The sequence below is a fragment of the Callionymus lyra genome, chromosome 6 (assembly GCF_982586985.1).
Source record: "Callionymus lyra chromosome 6, fCalLyr1.hap1.1, whole genome shotgun sequence".
NCBI lineage: Eukaryota > Metazoa > Chordata > Actinopteri > Syngnathiformes > Callionymidae > Callionymus > Callionymus lyra.
The window spans coordinates 27,551,532-27,576,848 of record NC_141823.1 but is presented as its reverse complement, the minus strand read 5'-3'; the positions used below and the strand labels follow the sequence as shown (position 1 = coordinate 27,576,848).

Below are 25,317 nucleotides of genomic sequence, written 5' to 3'. Positions count from 1 at the left end.
ATTAAAACATGTTTAAAGTTTTTGATATCCCCTTCAATACCGCGCCTCTCTTCTCGGTGGCAGTGTTGAGCGGCTCTCGCGAGACTTGACGGAATTCCAGAGTCTTGCGTGAGCTCCCGTCGTCGCTCCGCTGGGAAAGAAGAAAATAAACCTTCTGCTGCTAACCTCGCTATGGGACGTGGAGTTACCCCTTCCTAGCTCACTGAGAGACCGGGAGCGGCGTCCGTGCATGTACCGCCTTCGTTCCGAGATTCACCCACATGAGCATGGGCTTCGTTTAAAGAGGACAAGTCAAGTTTTAGGGGTGAAACCAGGGAGCCTCCGAAGCGTATTTTTGCAAAAGCTAGCCGCCAGGGCTAACTGTAGCTAGCAGATGGGCGCTGGGTGAACTTCGCATGGACAGAGAGGAGCCGCGGTGAAGTCATATGTTACCAGACGCAAAGACCTCATATTTAAACGTGTGCAAATGTCTGCAGTCGTAACGTTATTGGCGACAGGCTAATAGGATATTAGCCTCCTCTCTCTCTCTCTCTCTCTCTCTCCGCTTTGTGGTCGCAGACCAGGCCACTGCCTGAGTGATGAGGGTCTGGATCCATGGCTGCTAATTATTTATCTCACAGCAGTAATTGGATAAACCAACAGAAGAGGTGTTCGAATTGAAAGTCGCTTCGAGGAGGGAAGATTCGCACCTTGGCTAAGTCTCTCTTTTTATTCCTTTAAATTGGAAAATTGAGTGTTTCTGAACTCTTGAGATCTGATCATTAAGAAGAAGAAAAAAAAACAAGGATTACGTTATTTGTTTTCACCGAGAGCACTCGACATCATGTCCACCGCCAAAGAAAACTCCTGCAGAAAATTCCAAGCGAACTTCTTCAACAAAAGTAAATGTCAGAATTGCTTCAAACCCCGAGAGCTGCATTTGTTGACGGATCAGGATCTGACACAGGTAAACGTCATAACATGAATGCTATATTTTTAAAGGATGAAAATGGTATCGCAGCTATAAAACTGATGTGTTAACCATTTTTCTACAGGAACAGTTTCAATTGATGTATTCACATTTGCCAAATAATTTTCTGGGGAATTCATTGAAAATGGGGTGAAACGAGTTATGTCATCTGACTGTATCTAAGTTTCTAAAATATTTTTTACAAGTGGAGATTGTAAACAAGTAAGTAAGTGTAAAGTGCCTTTCTAGACCAGGGTCACAAAGTGTTTTAACTATCAAATACAATACACAGTTAAAATGTATACTTTAAAAAGCCAAGATACATAAGACAAACACTTGGAGTCCCAGAAAATCAGGGAAAGCCTGCACAAATAAGAATGTCTTAAGATGTTTCTTGAAAGAGACAGTAAAGTCCCATCAAACGCAGACGGAGAGGAAGCTTAGGAGCAACACGTTAAGCTTGATGGGAATAATGCAAAATGTTCACTTTAAAATTAATATTTCCACTTTAAGGAGCAACTTTCCCAGCAAATGTCTTATCTGATTTATTGGAAACTTGCTGCAGAAGTCGGAAACCAGTACCTGAAATGACATAACACAAGCAAAAGTCAACATTTCAATGTAGTTGTGACCGAGCTGTCAAGTCAGCAGGAAGTAAATATGCATCCTTAAGCCAACTGGCCGTATTTGCAGACCCAAATAAGAAACCCAAATAGAAAAATAACCAATACTCTTTGGTTGAGCTTAGGTTGGAAAAACATACATTTTAGTACATTCAAGTTTTGTATATAGTAAAAAATGATGTTTATCATTGTAAGATGGTTCTAGGCACAAATATAGGTCATGTTGAACCTGGTTTGTCATGTTGATATGGCTACATTGTTTTCCTTCTTCCAGGTACTCTTATATGAAACAATACTTTCTAGTTAAGTGGTAACTGTCATGTTTTGGTGTCCTGTGATTGCAGCATGACTAGGTTGTCACGTTTTTCTTGTGACAACAGAGATGTTCTTGAACACTTTATAACTCCCACTGGATTTCATTCATAATTTTAGAACCTTTTTGTATCTGGTAATTGAACCCAGATGATGAATACTGTGTACATCCTTCTAAAAGGATCTTGAACTAAACACTGTTTAGGGTTTTTATAATTTTTTACAATTGTGAATAACTTGTGTAATGCCTATTATACCTATTGGTTTATGTCAGAATAGGTAGCTTATGGTTACATCACCCCCCCCCCCCCTAATCTGAGCTTTAACCTGGCACTTGTCCTGCTCTCAGTCTGATTATGTGCCGCCCTAGTGTCACAGTAACTTAGTGCCCATTTGTTGCATCTAAAAAAATATATACTGTATGTCACAGTCCTAGTTGATTCCATATATTTAACCCTTTCTCAACAATATAAACATTTTGCTATGAGCTGGAGCTGTAGAGGCAGGTTTTGTGAGTGTAATATATGGGCTGAGCTAAACCTGAAACCTGTGTTGTGCACCTGGTCATTAGGGCTGTTAAGTTGGACTTGTGGAGGTCTGGCTACAAGGGATTTCATGATGACAACACTATACAGCATCACTAAACAGGGAACTCAGGAGATGGACATTCTTATAATGTACAATAATACAATTATTATGAATCCTGCTCATCTAATTTGAGTTGCATACTTAATGCAACATAAGTAATGCTAAAATCTGAACCCTTATTCCCATCCTAAGGGTTGTAGTGAACTCTGAAATTACCTATTGTTGAGTTAGTGATGAAGGCTTTTTTTTAAACTGATTACCTCACAAACCTGGTGAAAAAAGCCTCAGCAGCACTTTTGTAATCAACGGGTGATTTGACAGATTTAATCTGAATTTAAATTCAAGTGAATGGAACTTGAGGATGCTTGACATTAAGGACATTTTGAAAGGAAAGTGATAACCAACCTGATTGTTTTGACAAGGGGTAGAAGGATGCTCTGGACACAGTGACTATGCAACCAACCAAGTTTTTGCCTTAGTCCGACTAAGATCTGACTTTTAACAATGCACATGTACATGCTGTCGTCAAGCTTTGGTAAATAAATTAGAATGTCAGACAAAACTACCTAATAGGAGTGTGTATTGGCAAGTATCTAGCAATATTATATGTATCACAAAACCTTGACCATGATGCAATATATTGACTCTGGTGTTGCAGAATTTATAGACTTTATGACGAAGTTGTAAATGCTCTAATTTGATTTCAAACCAAAATATGTCCAAACATCAGCTTTAGAAACAGCTGGAGTCAACTGTATCCTCTCATTCTCAGTATTCGCAGGATTTAATTTTTCCCTTAGCTACGGAAAATGTAATAACTGCTATCATCTAGCGGCCGGAGGTTTGCAACACAAAAAAATAACAAACAGCATGAATACTTGCGTGTAAATTGTAAAATTAAAAAAATATTGAATTATTTTTATTTTAAACACACTTTATTAACAACATGGTGGAAGTTCACTTGTCACAGTTCTCTGCTGTTTTATTTTCAGGGTGTTGACGTTGTTAAATCACTGCTACAATGATTCTGGCTTTGTCTTAAATAAAATAGAAGTATTATCCAACACTCTGTACAGATTTGCTCAAATAGCTGTCAAAGACAATTTTAACTCTATTAACTCAATTCTAAAGCTTTAAGAGTGGAGCTGAAAGTATCTCGGTCACATTAATGAAGGTTCTTCTTTAGTCCTAGTTGGTGAGAATACTCCTGAGCTTGAGTAAGATGATGCTCGGCATCTCCTTAAATATGCAGCTCTACTATTTCTTGGACTTGAACCTTAGAAACAATTTATAGTTCAGGATATCAATTGGCAGAAAGTCAGTCAGTGAAAAGCAAATGTGCCTCTGAAATCAAAACACAATGTTCGGACTTTGAATCACATTTGACTCTGAATAATCAATATTGCCTAATAACAGGTGGCACAGGCACCAAGCTTTCTAAGTGTCTAACTTGAAACTTGACACTTTGGAAGGCGAGACGTTTGTTGAATTTGTGTGGGTCAATTTTATAAACTGGAGAATCCAACGGATTCAGTATTCGCAATGAAATGAAAAAAGGATGTCCACCTTTGAGGCTTTAGTTCCATGCCTAGAGAAAGGAGAGTGCCTGTCATTCTGTCAGACCAACTTCTATTGCGTAGAAGCAAACTGGACTTGTTATACATGGAGAAACAGGAAACAACAGCACACAAACATGTCATCAAATAGAGATGATTATAGTAAAGGCTCACTAATGGGTTTTGTGTTGATTTTACTGTTTTACAGAACATCTGGACACCCTTCTCCTATTTGCTACATCTCTCCTCCCCTTTGACCCACACTCTGAGTTTTATGATAAGATACTATTCTGTTTTTTCTCTGTCTTTTACAGGCTAAACCCATTTATGGTGGGTGGCTGTGCTTGGCCCCTGAGGGAACCGACTTTGATAATCCCATGCAGAGATCTCGGGTAAGCGCACATTTACAAAGCTACCTATTACAAAAGGATAGGGCATTTATTATGCTTTTGGATTTGCTTTTTGTTGTTACATATCCTAGCTCACCATGAGATTCTCATCTGTAAAGTATTACATTATTTTTAGTTTAAATAAATCCAGTTCATATCTACATGTATCCCTTTCACACTGAATATCTAGCACAGCAGAGTTTATGTTCGCAGAAAATGTCTCTGGTGAAAGGACTTATCTTTGAAGACCAATAAAGATTATCACACACACAATACAGAACTCAGAACTTGGTTTAAATCAGAATCGAGTAAAAGACTAAACTGTTTGCTTTAAATCAACTGATCATAGCTAGATCTGATCCAAGTTTCAGAAATTTCTCATTGAGTGATTCGCGTCATTGTGGACAGTTTCTTATTTCAAGGATATGTTTGAAACTGATTACAAACTAAAGGTCTTCAGATTAATTCTTCACAACTTTGTATATGGTTCAGCCTTTTTAAATGGATCTGTTTGGATCCCACTGACTATGTATACACTAATAATACAAATATAATACATTTAAATAGTTTTTTTAATGTTTTAAATGGTTGTGATAAGGTTAAAACCATTATTTAAATTAAACCATCAATCTTTTATTAAAAAAAATAATAATTTAACACTAACAGACTCTGAACTTTTTTTGTGTTTGAACAGAAATGGCAAAGGAGATTCTTTGTTTTATACGAACATGGCTGTCTACGCTTTGCTTTGGACGAATCGGTAAGTAGTCTGAATTTATTTTCTCCCTGAGAAACCAAAGTTACCACCAAGTGTTCCATGTTTGTGCTGCCGTCCCTTTGTGTCGCCATGGGAATGTGACATTGGTCAAAGAACCAATACCGGCTGAGCAGGCTGCAGATTAGCTTGCTTACGTATAAACACTGGGGGTCATGAAGTACTCGCCAGTTTGAAAACATGTGTTTCTTCTGATGAAATCTCAGCAATCAGGGTCTGTTAAAGGAGAAAGGCAGACCATAACAACTCATTTGATTAGACTTCTGCAGATAAAATGAAGTTCTCTGTGTTTTACAAGAAATGTCTAATTTGTGACATACTGTAAGTTAAGGCTCTGGGATTTTGCACTGCCTTCATTGATCGGGCTGTTTTCCATGACAGTATTTTATACTTCATGATATCTTATCGTAGGTTGTAGGTCAGCACTGATTTTGGTCCTTTCTGTGCAAGAAAACCAATAATTCCCAACTTTGTGTATTCTAGTTCAAAGTTCATTTTGGAGATCAAATTACATTCACGAAGTTGAGGCTAATGGCTACTCTTTTATCTTACCACTGAAAGTCAACTAACATTTTTAGATGTACTAAGAATTTTAATAATGGTAATATTTCACTTTAAAACAAAATTTGATAGGTATTAAAAAAATGTTGATTTTTTTAATGGCTTTTAAGTATCTGTGAATATCTGAATGTTGTTAGTGATGACAATAAGTGGAAATAGAGACTCGTGAAATGAGTGTGTGCATGTTTCCACTGTGTAATGTTTTTCCACTAACACCCAGGCTGCTGTTAAGTTGTGTTTTTCCTTTCATTGTATCAGTGATTCCAAAACTGTCCACCTCATTGTCCACAACTCGTTTCATGTGTACCAAGAGGCAGGAAAACTAGGTCAGGGAAATGACTGCTTTGTTCTAGAGCCTAAGGGATGATAACTGTCCGATACCTCTGAAAACTGATAACAAAATGTTAAAAGATCAGACTTTGTCAAGGTAACTCTGTATAATCAATGGTTTCAGCTACATGTGGAAAGTAGATGTTACTCTTTGGTCATACATGTACTGTATGACTGTTCCTCCCTCTTACTTATTATCTATGTCATTTTTCTGATTATCTGTGGTGACCCAACGACCTGCAGGGGTTATGGGAAATACATGGACATGTCATTTTTACATTTATATAAAAAGTACCCATACCACATGGGGACAAAACCTTATCTTATCTAGAACAAGCTCCCTTTGCTCATGTTTGGTATATTCCTCATTGTGAAAAGAATTTAGTGAGCCATGTTTGCAAATATTAACCCATAGGTTAAATGCTGGTTTATTTTGTTTGATGTGTAAAAAGTTTTAATGAAATAAAATAAAATAACAGCATGGATGAAAGTATATCTAAAATGGAGAAAAGCTATTAAATTGACATTATGACATACACATTGCATTCGTTATTATGATCATGATTTGATGTTTTGCTTTCTGGCTTCATTAAATGTTTGCTTTACTGTTACCAATGCCATTTTGTAAAATGGATTTTTTGGATTTTTATACAATGATACAAATAATTCAAATCAGATCATAGGCCACTTCCATTTACTTTGCACTTTATAACCGCTGTGTCATCTCAACATCTCAAAGTGAAGATTACATCATCAGCTGTAGTTCACAGAGTTGATGGCTCTGTGCTAAATGGAGCCATGGTCTCTCTTGAAAAATCCATTTTCACCAAAAGTAGAAGGAAAGATGCTCCCCATCGAAAGCAACATTCCTCCTTGAATGTCCTTATTTGGTGAACTACAGCAAGCTTCTTGCTGCACAGCGACTGAGAGCAAAAGAAAGAAAGAACCAGTCCCTAAAAAGCACAGAGGATAAGGCCAGATACGTCCCAGACCCAGACATTCCATACACAGTTTGTTGCGTTAATTTTAGATCATTAACGGTAATAACAATATCTATAATTGTGCTTGAACTTTTATGTAAATGTGGGCATTTGCATCTGTAAAAGGAATAGTCCATTTAATATAAGTACTGACAAGACACCTAAATATTTCCAAAATATTTTTCACACGTTTTGTTTATTATTGCTGTTGAAGTCCAAATAGGACAAGAAGTGGGACCACCCTGGTGGCTATAGGGTTGTAAGGTCAATGACCACGAGAATGAGCTGAAGCATTAGTTGGAAAGAGGCCCTCTTTCCTTTAAAACCACTTCTGTCTTACTTAGGAAAATCCAATATAAATCTGTCGCTCATTGCCTCCACAAAATTGTCCATGTTTGGACTGATGCATCACGTTAAGATTTAAGAGGGGAAGGGCTTTAAGAACAGAAGAGGTTCTTTTTTAGACCACCTCGCAGGGTCTCTGGTAGGACAGGTTGGGACTTAACATATAAACACTTGCTGCTGGATTCATCATCACATGAACATCTGTTTTTTCCTGCAATCCAATGAGTTTTATATGCAATCATGGCTTTTGGAAAATACCATAACATAAACTCTATTTTTCACTGAAAATATGAGATGGCGTTCCTTTTTGACACTCTTTTTACAAACAATGCTTATCCGTTGCTGGTCATCTCATGTGCAAAGTCACCAGAATTGCAAATATTATTTATAACAGGTTATTTGTAAGTGGACAAAAAATATACAATGCCTGCACTTATTACTAAGCTTGAGAAATTATGGGGAAAATGGTATTCCTTGCTTTGGTGCAATGTACAATTAAGCATCTAAACTCCAATATATGTATTATCCTCTCAAATCTCAGCTTACTTTCTCATAACTAATTTCCTAATCTTCTTCCTAAAATGATTTTCTTTTGCTAGTGTTTATATAAGTTTTCCTGGGCTTTCCAACACTGGATGTTTCCAACACAAGGATGGCAAAGGCAGCAGTGACTAATGGCTCCACATTTATTTCTGTTGTGTGTAACGAGATTTCAAATATTAAAAAAAAGAACTGGTGAAACAATTTGATGTTCAAACTCACTATCAAACTTCTCTGTTCAACTGATTACAACTTTGAAACCAAGTGGACATTTACCCAACTGTTTCTTAACTCTGTATATGAAAAGACATGACTTTCAGACAAAGATATTTGTGGGAAGTCTCCTGTGTGTTTTTCAGAGTGGTGATCTCAGCAATAGCTTTAACAAACTCCTAAACTTTCACACGCCAGCGGGTGCTACATTTTTTCTGATGTGATGGTTTTTCACCCCAGTCAAGGAATTCCATCCACAGAGTTCGGAATACAACATGGCATAATGGCCATATTTGGCAGGCGGATTTTAATTATGCCAGATCATTGTTCTGTGACCTTACAAGGACCTGGATAGGGAGCATACAGAAGCCAATTTGATCATTTCAGTATTAATTAATGAACCCATTACCAAAATAAACATGGATTTTATTTAGTCGCACTAATAAAAGAAGAGAGCCTGTTCCACCTGTGTGTACAATGTATTTTTGGAACAGTAACTGCTTGTATTGCTATTGTTTTAAATGTTCCATTGTTCACACTTACTAACTTAAAATTCTTAATATAATAGAGCCTTAACTTTAGGTTAACTTTTTTATTACAAAGATATCTTGTATATGTTTTTCCTTTTCATAACTTCTTTTCATAAGTCTACATTTACCAGATTGGTTATAGTTTGGTTGCATGTTGTTAAAATAACAAATAGTGTTTTCAATTAAGTTGAAAGTGTTTCTATGTTTCTTCCTTAGCCGAGCACACTTCCTCAGGGCACTGTGAACATGAACCTGTGCACTGATGTCATCGATGCAGAGCCCAAGACTGGCCAGAAGAACTCTTTGTGTATCGTCACACCAGAGCAAGAGTATTTTATCAGGGGAGAGAATAAAGAGATCATAAATGGGTAAGATGTCTTACCATTTTCGCAAATAGTTGTACTGTATAAAAAGTAATCTTTTTTTAACCTGAACGTATTGCATTTTTTTTTTACTTTCCACAGATGGAGTGAGCAGCTTGTTGTTTACCCCAGAACCAACAAGCAAAACCAGAAGAAGAAGCGAAAAGTAGAGCCTGCCACTTCCCAGGTAACGTCACTCACTCACAAAAGATTCAGGTAGTGGTTGTGTTGACGCTTTCTCATTCATATGTATGTTTGTTGCTTCAGGAACCTGGCCCAGCTAAAGTGGCATTGACTGGCTCTGGTATTCCTGAGGCAGAGAGAGTTCCAGACTCCAGCTCAATCATCTGGCAGGAAGAGCTAAACCAAAGAGAGGCAGAAGGGAGTGCAGTTTGGAGTTCATCTGAGCAGTCACCTGTGTCACCGCTTCCCCCCACAGGTACTCATGAACATGATGTGCAAAACTATGTCGTTTTAACCCAAATGGAGTCTGTAATATAGTCTTCTGTTCTTCAAAGGTGACTGTGCTTCAGTCGGACAGGGGTCTGATGCAGGATCGGTCAATGGTGATGAGGTGGACCGTGGTGGCCTAGTGCTGCACGGCTCTGTACCACAACCCCCAAGTGACGCGCTTTCACCGACAGGCTCTTGCTCAAGCTTGGGGGGCATCCCACGCTGCATCTCACCAGCTCCTAGTGACCCTTTCCCTTCAGGCAGCTCACTGCTTTCCAATGGCTCCCATATCAGTGGCTCAGTTAGCTCCCTGGACTCTGATGCTAGTGGTAGCACAGTCACCAGTACAGACAGCCACTCTGCCACACACCGCGGGGGCCACTCGTACAGCCACCACGACATACCTAGGTCCCGGCGGCTAGAGGCTGAGAGTAGAAAAGCTGAAAAGAGAAGTCGGTTTAGGAGTCCCGAAAGGCAGAAGAGGGAAGCTGTTGTCAGCCCAGAAAGCAGGTAAGGAACAGATTTGTATTTCACTCTCCCCCAATTAAAGTCTACTGAAATTATTTTGTTATATTGTTTGTTTGCTTTTCTTTCAATTTGTATGAAATGATGAATCACCATTGCAAGCTCTTATGTTAGTGCTCTGCTTTTTTTTTTATATAATACACATTTCAACCAGAAGCCTAAACCAAGTATTCCAAATCTTTTGTAAGCATTGTTCAAGGGTCAAGACTGTAATGTAATCAGTCTAAGAACACACTTTGTTTTCCACTGACGACACAAGTGTTAAATCGGTCTCTGACTTAGACCAGCCTAGTAGGCTTTTTTAGAGGTTGGCGTTGAACCAGTCTTATCCTCTTACCTGTGCAGACATACAGACAAACTTAAGTGACATCCAAAATGTATTTCACATCGTTGCATGGTTTATTTCAGTAAAAAAGACTTTAGGAAGCACATCATCTTCCATAACTAGAATTGTACATGTACCTTAATGATACAGGCCTCCCCAGTTCAATTCATTTTATATTGTATCTACGCACATTTTGAACCACTTGTGTAAACTATATAAGTTATATTTTGATGCTCATTAAGCAACATTAAGTGTTGCAAGACTCTAAATATTTCCCCAGAAATTAGGTCATATATATACAGTGAATAAACAAACGTGTTTATTTCTTTAATCTGTGTTCAATCATTTTCCAGTCGTTCTGGTGTGATTGAGAAGCTGGAGGCCCTGGAACTGGAGCATCCGGAGAAAATGGAAGTGGAAGAATCATGGAAGAGCCCAGACCGACAGGGTCGGAGCCAGCAACGACGCTTTCATGTAGAGGTAAAATCTCAATTATGTGGGCAATGTTCCTTTAGAGCAACTGTAAAAACTTTTTTTTCACTCCACAACTAGAATTCAAAACTAAGAAATAATTACAGCCAGAGCTTTTCAAGCCCCGCCCAATTCAACTTTCAGCTTTCTTCTCTTTTTACTATCTAGCCATTCCCTTCTGTCTCTCCCCCTCTTTGTGCTATCTTTGTTATGGTAGTGGATCAGAGGTCAGCAGTATGTGCTATATTCATGTCTGCTCCACTTTCTGTGGTGGGATTCCCCTTGTGGTCATGCTTCCATTTCCCATCCGAGCCAACCGTCAATCTTAACTGAGCATCAGAGACCTTTTAAATCTCTTAGATGTTTGTTATTAAGGCAGATCAGTGTTTCTGCTCACAGATTAATTATTTCCCGAATTTTTTCTGATACGGACTGTTTATGCATTTTTATTCAACTTAAAACGTTTTTGACACATTATTGGAACTATGCCAAGTATTTTTTATTAAATAAACATATATCGTCCATTAAGTTGCCGCTGCTGAATTCGTACTCTTCAATAAATAAAATCCAATCTAGAAGTGATTTATATTTTAATTGGAAGCACTACGTGACGTAATTCCAAGTTTGTTTTTTGGTTTTGGCCATGCATAAAATAATTTCAATTAATATATTACTATTTAGTGTGTTATAAGCGACCAATGTCTTTCTGACACTTGACATCATTGACATGCGCCAGTCATGTATTAGTCCTTTTCTTAGATCTTGCTCTTGACTTAAAAAACTGTGCCGCTTACAACTTCTTCCACTCCACTGTACTCTGCAGTGCTCATTTATACCTGTATACAAGTTTCATTTTTCGTCATTTGTTTAGAATTTTCCAACCTTCATAATGTAGCGCCTTTGTTTTATTTATTTTTCGTCATTTAATTTAATGTCACAAAGTTAGATGTCTGAAGATCACAAATCTTTATTTAAAAAAGAAGAAGAAAGCTTTTCAATGTTATTCCTTTGAACTCCACAATGACATTTACGCTCACATGTGTGTATGCTTGTTATCAGGAGAGGAGGCATGACATGAGCCAGGGTTTGGACTTCCCCTCCACCCTACCACCTCTGAGGAGAGCCAAGTCTTTGGACCGAAGGACCACTGAGTCAGTGATGACAGTGAGTGTTTTCAAACTCTTCCTTTTTGTTACACAAGTAAAAATGTTGCCATGATATGATGATCCCTGAACATTGTTTAAATGCTGAAATCTCTTAACACTTTCTCAACACATGTCTACTTTATAGACTAATTATTATCTTCAACATTTGTTTTGTCTTATTCTGGGGAGAAGTTTTAAAAGTTTCTTTTTAAAGTGTTATACCTTTAAAGATTTATTCATTTGATGTTTATATATTATCTAATATGTCTATATTTGACTGAAGTTACTCTTCAAACACTGGCCTTTTCCTTAAGTTTCTCTGGGTTGGTGGTAAGATGGTGTGGATGCTGTGAACCAAACACCAACATGGCCTCGTTCTTCTCCCTTTCATCTACAGGTTACCATCCTACCTCTGCTCCTGTGTGGTGTGTGTGTGTGTGTTTACTTGTGTTTGTGTCACAAATCAGCATTGTGTCTTTTGGTCACTTTTCACAAGAGTGTGCCAGTGTGTTCTCCACAGTGTGATGCACATTGCTCAGAATTGTATGTCCTTTGCTTTTTGACACAAGATTTGGGTAGAAGTTGTCCTCACCTTATTTAAATGTTTTTTGTTTTTTTTATGAAAGCAAGGTCGGCTTCTTCCCTCAACTTGCAAGTGTCCGGGTTAACGTCCTTGCTGTTGCTTACAATGTTTGTTCATGAGAGTGTTATTCTGTTTGATTCAATCTATGTTCAGTTGCTTTTATACTGTTTGGCAAGAAACGGTGTCATTCTCTGACAGTACGACTGGCAAAAGAACACACAATGTTGGAAAATGTTCTTTAACTTAAGGTTGTCATCGAATGCAATAATCCTGGACAATAATGGGAATATTTATAAAGATGAAATATTGTAATTGTATGTTTTTTGTGATGTCATGCTGCATCTTGAAAGTATGCTACAAAATGCTTTTTTAAAATTATTTTATTTTTATCTTCTAGCCGGATTTACTCAACTTCAAGAAAGGTTGGATGGTGAAGCTAGATGAACAAGCACAGGTAATATCCAGTTGTAACTTTTAAAACAATGTAATAAGCTATAATGCTTTAAATAACCGACTGAGTGGACAGATAGATCTTACTCTATTTGTGTTCAGTAAGCGTTTCACTGTGCTACATTAATGTGTACTACATTATGTGTTTTACTTGTGTTTGGTTTAGTGGAAGAAATACTGGTTTGTGTTGACGGATCACAGTCTAAGATATTATAAAGATTCCATAGCCGAGGAGGTGAGTCACTGATATTATTATTTATACATTGAACGCATTTTAACTAATTCACATATTTTCTCAGGCCTCTGACCTAGATGGTGAGATTGAATTATCAAACTGCTTCAACGTGACTGAGTACCAGGCTCAACGCAACTATGGTTTCCAAATACATGTAAGAACATTTTCCACTTTTCCATATCAAGCTGTCATAGGGTAAAACAAAAATTAGAATTCTTCATCTTCAATTATAAGTGTATTTATGTTAATGATATCCAGTGTGTTAAAATTCACCGCATAAAAGAATACACTGTATATAATATTGGTTTAATGTCATCGAATTTCTATAGTTAATGAGTTTTAAATGTTTAGACTCAAGAGGGAGTCCACACTCTCTCTGCCATGACGGCAGGAATACGACGAAACTGGATCCAGGCGGTCATGAAGAATGTCAGACCCTCCAATGCTCCTGATGTAGCCAGGTTAGAGCCATTGTTATCTTTTTACCAATATTCTGTTCTGCCTATTTCCATTTGTCTCAACCTATTTTTTGGTTATTCAGTTCAACAGAGGATCATGGCTCTTTCTCCCCTCTGGAGGGTCGAGTCAGACCAGACGTCACCCAGGACTCCCCTTCATCTGAAGCTTCATCTGTGGATAGAGAATCCAATCCTGTCGTGAAGAGCCGAGCACGCGAGCGTCGACGAGAAGGTCGATCAAAGACCTTTGATTGGGCAGAGTTTAGACCCATCGCTCAGGCACTTGCTCAGCAACGAGCACAAGAGGCCGAGTCTCTTGCCGCGGACATCGGAGAGCTGGAGCGCAATCGTAGGAGAGAGGAGAGGCGGAAACGATACGAGTCTGTGACCAGTTCTTCAGTGGACAATGTTTCTGATAAAGAGGCGGAAAAAAATAGCTTTGATGGTGAGGAAATCAGTCAAGTGGTGCCTGATGCTCTGAATTCTTCGTCCGTGGAGATGCAGCAAAAGGTGGAAGAAGTGATTGAAGAGCACTGGCGGCAGGTGGAGAAGACTCCAATACGGGAGGAGAGGAGGGTACCTCTCCCCTCTACTGCCCAGACCAGGGACACGGCAGAGCTGGAAATGCTACTGGAGAATTACAAGCAAGGGGTATTTATTTCACTTTTAAAATGTCTTCTTAACAACTAGACTTGGTTACCTTTTTGAGTTTGACATTACATTTTTGTTGCATCAGTCTCTACTCTTAAAATATCATATCATTGATGTGTTCCTGTCAATTAACTGAAGTATCATTTATTGACCAATTCTGTCCATTGACACCCATGCAGATGGAGGACCTAAAGGCCCAGTTGGAGACCTGCCATCAGCAGCTTCTGGACTACAACAAACACAAACAGGGACTTGAACTTCAGCTGAGAACAGCTCTAGAGAGAGAGCACGACATCAGGACAGGTTACGTTTCCCCTGTAAGTGCTGCATGTTTCAATGCTAAAAGATCCACATTCTGTACATTCTCTCCATACTTCATATGCATGTTTTTACAAGTTAAAACATTTGACTGATACTCAAACCAAAGAACCATGCCTTGAGGTCATTGCATGTGAAATCATTGGTATTGTTATTAAATCCTCCTTAAATCTACTCTTCACTAAATAGGTTTGTGCTAGCATTTCCCCATTCTGAGGGTCAGTTTCTGGGGATAATTAAACTTAAAATATCAAATTCTATTAAATATCACTATTTAAATGACTTTTTATTAGGGTTGGGTAGTGGCTCTCATTTAGAAAATGTAAAGATATATGATGGAGTGCTGCCACTCTAATAACTCAAATTATATTTTGTGCTTTGCTATCTTGTTTTCTTTACCAAATGCATCTTAGGACCTTCAATATTCACAGAATGTTATGGTAACTTTGGAAGTAATTATAAAAACTTTACTTTTTTTTTAAATTGGCTTCACAAATGTAATGTAAAGTGTAATAAAGAAAAACCTTTTTTTATAATAATTACTGAAATGTGTGCACATACTAACACAGACACCTATTAATGCAAGGACTTAGAATTATAATGAAATGTCTAATGGTAACATTTATAAACCATTGTCTGTGTATCATGTATAATAGATATTGAAAAAGCCACACATAGAACAGTTTGGCTAGATTCTCATGACAGAGCACTGGTGTAGTCAAGATTCTATCTATCAAAGAAGATGCCTGATTTCTGTGTTTTTGCATGAACATTTCATTCTCAAGCTTTATTAACTTCTTTTACCATCATGTTGTTAATAGGTTAACTTTTGCTGTGGAATGTGATGAAAAATATTATGAAAACTACATTCCAAACCCAATTTACTCATGTTTTGTAAAGTTTTTTTTCTAGTCTATTATTGGATGGACTACAAGTCAGGGTTTTTCACGATGACCATTCTGTTTTTGTTTAACTATTGATATTTGCATTATTTGTTGATGGGAGGCTGTTTGAGGTTATTGTTCTGTCCTTATTTTAATTTACCATTTTAGGTGTATTTATCTTCCTGTTAACTTCAAAAAGTCTCTCTGTATTTCATTTGAAAACCCTTTTTCTGACTCACTGCTGTAAAGATGTTGTTGGTCACGTGGACACTTCAACTATCCAGGAGGGTTGTCCAGACAAAGTTACGTTTTTAAAATCATAGCTAGAGAGTTCCATTACACACAACGCTTGTAAAATTCAACCAATCATTACAGATAAATAAGGTCAAAGTGTTATATATATATATATTAGGTTAGCTAGAACTTTATTGATCAATCAATGAAGTTATACCTAACCTAACCTAATATATAATATATTATATTTACTTGATAAAATCGATGTCACTAAACATACTAAATTGGCTGGTATAGGAGCTTTTAGAATAGTTGAATTTAGGATAAAATATTGTTCTATGGAAAAAATGTTAAGTATGGTGTAAGGGAAATGGAAGCTTGATGATGGAGGCGTTTGCTTGATTAAGCTCAAAACATTAATCTTAGAATAAAAGAAAACGGATAATAATCATATATTAAGGGAAACCTAGTACTTGAAGAAGTTGGGTTGAATTATTTTATAATTTATGTAGTCTCTGAAGTCATAAAGACTCGAGCAAAATGGTGTTGATGATGTGGTTATGTTTTATGAAAACCTATGATTGCATTGTGTGATTTCCTGTTGTCACATTCATTTTTTGTTTAACTCTAGCCATTGACCTACAGACTTTTAATGACTTCCTTCTTTTTAAATCTAACGTTGCTATTATTAACCTTTAACAATCTAATATGCATGCCCTAACCTCAGCCATTAATTTTCCCTTTTCTGCTTTAACAGCATTTAAACCCAAATGTTATATTTTTGTTTTGTTTTCAGCTTAAGAGAGTTTGAGGTAACTTTGCTAATTCCTACTATGTTTATTGTTTTAACTCAAGAGAGTGAAACAGTTAAGATATCCATAATTCTTATCTACCTTTGTGTGCCCCCTGCTATGTGTTTAACCAACTGTCTGGTCCCCTTTTCCAAGCTGGAGCTCCATTTGGGTCTGGAGGCTGATGCTGTGCCTCAGATGAAGAGGCCAGAGCTGGTTAGTTCTCAAGCGCAGAGCTTAACAAAGAAGTACCAGGAGACCAAAGAGCTCCTAAAGCTGCAAGAGCTGAAAAAACGCAATATGCAGGCACAGCTTGGCCTTCAGCTTTCGCATCACACCAACGAGGAACCTTGCTTTTCTGCCCCACAGTCACCTCTGGAAGAGTCTGGGCCTGAACTTTTGCGAAAAAGTGTTTGCCTCAATCTCCAAGACAATGCTGCGGCTATACAAGAACTAGAGGATTTGACAGCTGACAATTCTCTTACTGTAAATGAGCTGGCAAAGGTGTTAACGTCTCATAGCTGCTGTCAAGAAGCAAGAGACCAGCATCAGTTACAGAAGTTCTTGGATGGTTGGAAATGTCAGCAAGAGTTGGAAAACAAACTCATCAAAAAGAGTTTAGCAAGGGCAGGAGATAGTATCCGGGAGTACGAAGCCCGTCTTATGACTATGGAAGACATAATGGGTGAGGTTAAAAAGCAGAATTTTGAGAGCATTCAGAACCTTCACGGCACTCTTGGAGACAATCACCCTGAGACGAGTGATGTGACTATTGGCGCTCTCTCACAGAGGGTCGAGCTGCTAACAGCTGAAAATGGAGCATTGAAACAAAGATGTCAGGAGATAGTTAACCAACTGACAGAGGCCGACAGAGAGATTGACAGACTCAAAGATGAGCTCATTGACCAGCAAGGCGGCAAACAGCACCATCTCGTTGTGCAAGAATTGAAAAGACTGAAGGCAGAGCTTGTTGAGAACCAGGCTAATGCCATCGATAGAGAATATTATGAACGAGAGCTGAATGAAAAGTCCTTGAGACTCCATGAAGCTCTTATTACACTGGAGGAGCTCGGCATCACCCTTAATGAAACCGAGAAGAAGCTGCAGCTCAAAGAGGCCACGTTGAAAGGTCTTGGATTCCATGATGATTATGAGCAAGAGGAAGTAGACATGGAGCAAGAGCAACTCAAGGATCGACTGGAAGCCTCTGAAGCAAAGCTGATAGAAACGGAGTCAAGCCTTGTCATTGCAGAACAACAGTGTATTCAGCTGGAGGCCAGGAATAGAGATCTGATCAGACAGCAGGAAGAATCTCAAGGACTCATTGAGTCAAAACTGAGAGAAGCCGAAGATGAAATCAGATTGTTGCGAGAGATGCTGGAAGTCAAGAGTACAGTTGAAGAGGAAGTTTTCGAGTGTGCAGAAGAGCATCAAGAGCAGGGCCACGATAGATTGGAGCAAGTAATAGTTGAGATTGAGAGGAAGTTTGATGCAACGAACAGGGTCCTGGCCATGTTGGAACCGATTGATGTTAATGTTGAGGAAATGCTCAGAGAAGTGAAAAGCACTTTATTTAGTAGTGAAGAGTCTTCAAAAGAAAAGCTCAGTCCAGAGGAGCTTAGGTTGGTGTTTGAGGGGGAACTCTGTTGGCAGCTTCAAGAGAAACTGAAAACAGAAGAAAGAGATGCAGCAGGTGAAAGAGTTGTAGCACAGCAGTTGGCACTCAAGCGCTTTATGCTTTTAAATACTGACCCAATCGCACAAGAATGTGCAGATGTTTTGCAATTAGGTTTAACTTCTGTGCACAGCTCTTTTAATGAAGAATATTATGCTGTCATTTTAAATAAGATCAGAAAGACATTAGAAACCAAGTCACTCTTTCTAACTCGGATCACAAGGACGCTAAAGACTACCGAAGATGAGAAAATGTTAGCTTTAGCAAAGGCTAGCTTTGTTATGGATGTAAATGACAAGGACTCCAGTCAATATTTGCTTGAAACTTTAAATGAAGTTTATAATTTGTATACAATGTTAAGGTTAAAATTGCACCATGACAGCTTACCATGTGAGAACTGTTGTCATTTAAGAGAGATGACTCGAGATCTCAAGTCTGAACTGGCAGATCTCCAAAAAAGACTTTGTGGAGAACCTACAAAAATCCTATCTTCATCAGAAACTCACAAACAAATCCATGGACAACCAATAGACCCTGCTGATGAAACCATTGATGTTCAGGACCTGATGGCTAGGCATACTAAGGAGCTACAAGAAGTCAAAGAGTGCTACGAGCACACTGCTGATAGCTTAAGGAAAGAAATCGCTGACGCTAATGAGGCACTACATATTCAGACTGAAGAAAATGTTTGCAAAATAGAGTCGCTGACGCGCTGCATGGAAGAGCTGAAAAAGATGCATGAAGAGGAGCAAATGGATCTTGTGGAAAAGTTCGACCAAGATATGGAAGAGCTTAGAATCCTAGTTGGTCCAGGAACCTCTGATGAGGCACCCGCACAAAAGACCGGCCAGACGTCCACCCTTAAAGAGCGCATCACGGAGCTGGTGAATCAAGTGTCCGTCATGTCCGAAGAGATGAGACGCAGAGGAGAGCAGGACGACGTTGCCTCCCTCAGGCTGAAATACCAGACTGACCTGGAAAACTTGAAGGTGGAAGCGCTCCTTGTCCTTGCCGTCGCCATCTGTGATGCCTTGTGTTCCTTTGTGGCATTCCCAGTTCCCGTCATTCTCTGACTTCTCCTGACATTCCTTAATCCCGCTGCTTGTCTTGCTGTTTATTTTTGAATCCAGTATCCTTTCACGTTGCATGGATTCTAACCCCCTTTCATGTTATTTAATAACTCTAGTAGTTTTGTAACCCATTTTTGTTTTGTAGACCTTAAGCTTAGATCACTTTTCTCTCTTAACATTTACTGACATAAAAAGCCATGAACGGAGTCTTCTTGTTCAACTGTGAGCTTTCTAACCCTTACACTCTTTACTAAATTAACCAATATAGTTTTTTGAATATTGTTACTTAAGATGTGTGACATTCTTTACACTGCCAATGTTGAGCAGAAAGTTAATTTTGTTTCAATCGACATCAGAAGGATTTGATTTGAAGTGCAATCTTCCTGGAACTACTAGATCTGTGACCTCCTAACCAGCCCGCTGTCATTGTGAATTTAAAATCAATTTGTAGTGTATATAAGATGGTTAATGGTGTTTAAGTGCATAGCAGGAGCTCAGAACTCTTAAAGATTGATGTAGATGTAGGTGTTTTTTATATATTATGAGTCTAATCAGCTCTGATGCGTGATGGCATAGTGAGCTAATGTTTTTCTCTCTAAAGGTTCTAAAGAAAGTGAGTCTTTTCTTCCTCATGCTGATGCCAAGAAGGCATTTATACTCACAAGATGGAGTCAGACATGCTACCAAATAAAGTCTGATCTCGGTCAGGAAGTTTGTATTTGCTCCATTGAGGGAAGAATGTTTCAGCCTTTCAAATTTAGAGCTCTCAGGGGGATTTTATCCCTGTGAAAACTCACTAGACTTCCATTTCCCCTGTGTAGCTGGAGCGAGATGGAGTCAGAAAGGAGGGATGCTGGCCAGCATACTGCCTCTCACTGAGCTGTGAGATTAGTGGCTGTGAATGGGAAGCGGAAGCAGGACAGAGTTTTGGGTCGGCCTAATGGACAAGCTTTTGAAATCCTCTCATGTGGAAACTTGCAGTGTAGTAATAATAGCAGTGCAAAGCTCATTTAGGAATTTTGTTGGTTAACTTTAGTTCTCGGTGTGACGACTTCACCATATAACCTCTTAATATAACATGCTCTTCAAGGTCATGGTGACCGTGTTAGTTATAGCTGAAGAGGCACCATAGTGGCACCTTCCTTTCATGGCCTAAACATCTCTTGACTGTGTTGTGTATCCTGTCTTTCCCATTAACCTGACTTGTGCTCACAGGCTCTGCGTGCTCGTGGCTAACAGGCAGTAGCTTGCTGAATAATAGACAATTTATTGACACAAACAGGCTTTTGTAGAAGCCTATAGATCTTAAGACCTTTCAGCTCATGGCTTTTCCTCCGAATTGTGTGACAGGCTACTTGTGAAAGGGGCTTTGCTGCCATGGAGGAGTCCCATCAGAAGGTGATCGATGAGCTGCAAAAGAAGCATCAGAGAGAGCTGGAGAACCTGCAAGAGGAAAAAGAACGACTGTTGGCTGAAGAAACTGCAGCCACTATCTCTGGTACAGTGTGATTGGAACCCTTTTTTGACTCTTTAGTGATGTATCAGCACATCATGGTCTTTGGTGTCTCCAAATGCATGTTAAAAATACATTCAAGTTGTGATCCTCTAATGTTGTAAATTGTATCTTATAATTATTATAAAGCAGAAGAAGCTTTTATCTCCACTTTGAGTGGGTTTCTTACTCTTACATTTGACTTATTTTTGTTGTTTTATTTTTAGCTATCGAAGCCATGAAAAGTGCCCACAGGTCAGAGCTGGAGCGGGAGCTGGACAAGACGCGAAAGGCCAACAACAATGCAGAGAATGCAGACATGGAGGAGATCCACAGACAGCACGAGTATGTTTTATGTTAAAGTGTTTTATTCATGTACTTTTTTCAATTCCATGCGAGGTTATCTCTCATGACACCTTTGTTTTTACTTTTAGCTAATCATTCTTGGATTTTGTTTCAAACATCAGACAAGTCAACCTGAGCTACAACCTCTCACTGTTCAAATCCTGTGTGCTTCAGGGAGGAGTTGTGCTCTTTCCAGCGGGAGATTGAGGTGTTGTCGGAGCAGTATTCCCAGAAGTGTCTGGAAAACGCCCACCTGGCCCAGGCGCTGGAGGCTGAGAGGCAGGCCCTGCGCCAGTGTCAGAGAGAGAACCAGGAGCTGAATGCGCACAATCAGGTACCCACTGAGTCTGCAGAAATAATTGAGGACACTGTTCAAACATTGTGTGTCGTCTCTTAATCACAGGAGCTGAACAACCGTCTAGCTACAGAAATAACCAAGATGCGTTCAATGGCATCCGAGGACGGAGACTCAAATACTACAATACAAGGAAAAGAACTTTATGAGTTAGAGGTAAGAAATGAAAGAAATTACTTTATGTTGTACATCAAGTACTTTTTACATGATACTCGTTAGTTTATATATTGTCATGGACATCTTCTACTGCTTGTCCCGTAGGTGATGCTGAGGGTAAAAGAATCGGAAGTCCAGTACTTAAAGCAGGAAATCAATTCCTTGAAAGATGAACTACAAGCTGCTCAAAGAGTAAGTTGTGCAAAAGTGATGACTCCGGTCTAGTTGAAAAACACACGGAACAGATCAAATCATTTGTTTTGTTTTCAGGATAAGAAATATGCAACTGACAAGTATAAGGACATCTACACAGAGTTGAGTATTGTCAGGGCCAAAGCAGAGAGGGATCTGGGCCGACTCCGGGACCAGCTACAGCTTGCTCATGAGGCACTGGGGGAGTCAACACTGGAGCAGGTGGAGCGAGGAGGGGGTTATGGTAAGAGGACATGTCGAATGTGTATCATCGTGGGAGGAAACAGGAGTGCACAATGGAAACCCATCACAGGCAGAACCTGCAGCTTCATGGCTGTGCAGCAACTCAAGTCATGCTGCATGGTACAGAACAGTTGGTCCAAAAGTGGGACGCTAGGGCCATGAAGACGTTTCTTTGGGAGAAAAAAAATCAAGGAGGAAGAATAAAGTAATGTTGTACATTTAGCGTGGTCAGATAAACATGATGAATACATACATGACACGTGATTTGTGCTGTGAACTCAATCATGCTGAAAGGGAATATTTACAGATTCAAAGTTACTGTCCTACAATCTTACAATCCTTTTTTTTTTGTTTTCTACTCAAGGGCTGGATTGAACTGTTATTAGTACACACATTACATTTGTCTTCCAGATATCATGAAGTCAAAAAGTAACCCTGACATTCTCAAAATGGCAGCTGCTGTGGCCAAACGCTCAGAGCGCACCATGAGATCCAAGGTGGGTCTTCCTGTTTCGATCAGGCTAAGCTCATGATGCCTCCTGGCTTTAGCGCTTACAGAGTACTAATTTACCCTTGTTACGCAGTGAACTACTGCCACCTACAGTTTGCTCGCAGAGCTGCATGCAGCACTGACTGCTCACTGAATTGGCAACATCGCCTTCCTTTTATAGTTTTTCAAATGCTCTTCCTGATTCTTTCAAAGCTGGTTGAGATGACTACATGTATAATGTGTCCGTGGTTACACAGAAATAATCATTATTTAGTAAGAGTGTGGTGATGCTGTGGTGAGTCCTCTTCTGCTTTTGCAGCAAAGACGAACATCATTTGATGGAAATGTATTTTGTATTTAAAGTAACTTATGTGCGAGAGGTGTTATCAAACACACGTGTTTGAGGACGTTTGTGTGTTCATAAGCACATTTGCACTGGTAAATAAAACGAAGAGTTTAGATCAGACGTGAGAGTAACCTGACTCACTGGAAGCATGTGTTGATCTGTTGAGAGACTAAAGGGGGCCAATGTGATCAAGTCTTGGACTGTAATGCAGAGTTAACAGCGTAGTAGTCTAACACACACTTCTGTCCTCAGTCTGTGAACCGAGACATGCCCTGGGACAGTTAGGGCTGCCGAGGACGTGTAGGCCTCCCTCTCCCCTCCTTTTAGGTACGACACACCCCACAGTGTTTGAGCAACCCCTGACTCTGAATCACTCATGAGCAGATGCATGGTGGTGATGGGCCAGTGACGCCTAGTCTGGCAGCATGATGGTGTGTCTTGGACCTCTCGCCTAATAACACTTCTCACTCCTGATCCTTAATCTTCCTCCTGGTTTCCTCTCACACGCTTTTGGTGCTTTCTATTTGCTTGTGGTCAAATGAAAGAGTTGCATGTTTTTGTGACAGACGTTTCAATAAAATCACCAACACAGATTATACTAAATAATCTTGACATTTACTAATCCGATGATTGAAACTTTGAGATGATTTCTAGAAGATTGTTTCAGTAAATTAGTAAACCCAGTTAATTATTACAGAATAAAAACACAATCAAATTTGATAAAATTCGGTGAAATATTCAAATGAATTAACAGAAAGGTTGAGGTCGTACGCCAAACAAAATGTTTGCCAAACTGTAATGGAAAGTATAAGTCTTTGAAGTATTATCTTTTTATTCTTGGAGGTTCAATCTATATTAATCATTTTTATCTTAGTGGAAGTCTCATTATAATTGTTAACATGAACATAGATCTGCTTTAATCTAAAAATTAGTTGGTAGGCTGGATTTGATACAAGTGATCTACATTATATAAATGTTGTAATACAACCAGATAAATAAAGTAATTTTTTGATCTACAAGAACACAAGAGATGCAGTTTATTTATTGTAAAAAAATAAAGTAAAAAGATTTTGCAACAAAGATTTTAAACCAAAAAGTGTTTCTTTGTTTTAATAATCTGCTAGATTTTTTTGAAATAATAAAACCAAACCATTAAATCCACATTACTGGATTAATTTATACTGTCAATAACGATTTTGGTTGTATATATAATTTTCCTTTCCTCTTCATTATATTGAATAGTTCGCTCTTGTGGCTTTAATGGTGCACTACTCAGTTTTGACCACTGTGTGGCAGTTGACTTGAAAATCGATCAGCTCTTGAGCTTCGTCAATGCCCCAAATGTTTTCGTTAACGTTCCCTCTCCCTCTCTTCCTCTCTTTTCTCCCAGAGTCTTAAGGAAGGACTGACGCCTGAGCAGCGACTCCAGCTGTTCGACAACAAAGACGGCAAGGAGTTCTGACCGTTGACTCTTTCTCCCGCCCTGCTGCATGTTTAGAAGCCAATATATTTTAGCTCTATTTAGCAACACTACACACTGGTCACTACACACACATGTTACATTATTAAAGGAAACATGGTATGAAGTTTGACTTTCTAGAATTTCATGCACTACAGTTAACTGTGACTTTGTTTTGTATTTTTTTTTTGTTGCCATGTCATATTGTAAATATTGTTTTTAATGGTTGTTACATACACCAAAACTCTGAGTGTGTAAGCTACTGTTTTAACCCCCCCAGGCCTGAGAGTATGCCGAGTGGTGAAACTGCATAACGTTGTGTGAGTGCTGATGTTGGTTCTGCATCCATCTGTAGTTCCAGCACAGATGAGTGAAGCTGAGTGAAGCAAATGGTTGTCATGAAAGCTTTGTAACCGGACACACAGTGAGAAGTCAAGTCACACAGGGTGACTCGGACGGAATCCTTCATTCTAATTTAAGTAGACGTCTGGGTTTGTAGAGTTCCATGTCTCCACTGACACCATCGTTGTGGCTGTTTGAGAGTGGTTGTGGGTGTTTGTAGTTCAGTGGCAGTCCTTTTGTATTTATTAAAACGGTTGGGATTTTCTTTTACATGCCCATTCCTCTGTACTCTATTATTGTAAATATAAAGCAAATATACACCAACTGATTGCAGGTTTATTAGCAATAAATATTTTTGCACCCTTATTTGTCCGTTTTTTATTTTATTATTAATAGTCAGACGGCTCTTCAACCTTGAATTGGTCATGCTGGAAATCTCGTTTTTTAGGTGTAAATCTGCATTCTGCAAAGAGTATGAAAACATGTATCAAGATATTCTTGCTATAGCATTCCAAACCACAAGAGGGCGGTAATGCATCACGAAGCCCCCTGGTCGCAGATGGGAGCGGTCAACAT

The 25,317-nt window shown here is 38.9% G+C and overlaps 1 protein-coding gene across 4 annotated transcripts; it reads left to right on the top strand.

Moving 5' to 3' along the window:
* Positions 1-121: 121 nt before the first annotated feature.
* mpripb (myosin phosphatase Rho interacting protein b) lies at positions 122-25,107 on the top strand. 4 transcript variants are annotated; one of them, XM_087794574.1, is made up of 25 exons: positions 122-946; positions 4,343-4,420; positions 5,112-5,177; positions 8,908-9,059; positions 9,156-9,240; positions 9,321-9,492; positions 9,572-10,016; positions 10,710-10,836; positions 11,887-11,991; positions 12,953-13,009; positions 13,172-13,240; positions 13,305-13,394; positions 13,592-13,701; positions 13,782-14,349; positions 14,529-14,666; positions 16,733-19,240; positions 20,672-20,819; positions 21,041-21,158; positions 21,333-21,492; positions 21,562-21,669; positions 21,775-21,861; positions 21,940-22,105; positions 22,516-22,601; positions 23,193-23,267; positions 24,331-25,107. In XM_087794574.1, the coding sequence occupies exons 1-24, from the start codon at positions 824-826 to the stop codon at positions 23,223-23,225; spliced, it is 5,799 nt and encodes a 1,932-aa protein (XP_087650700.1). In that variant the 5' UTR covers positions 122-823; the 3' UTR covers positions 23,226-23,267; positions 24,331-25,107. The 4 variants fall into 4 exon arrangements, with proteins under 4 accessions (XP_087650700.1, XP_087650699.1, XP_087650702.1 ...); XM_087794573.1 differs by lacking the exon at positions 23,193-23,267; XM_087794576.1 differs by lacking the exons at positions 22,516-22,601; positions 23,193-23,267.
* The last annotated feature ends 210 nt before the right edge of the window (positions 25,108-25,317 follow it).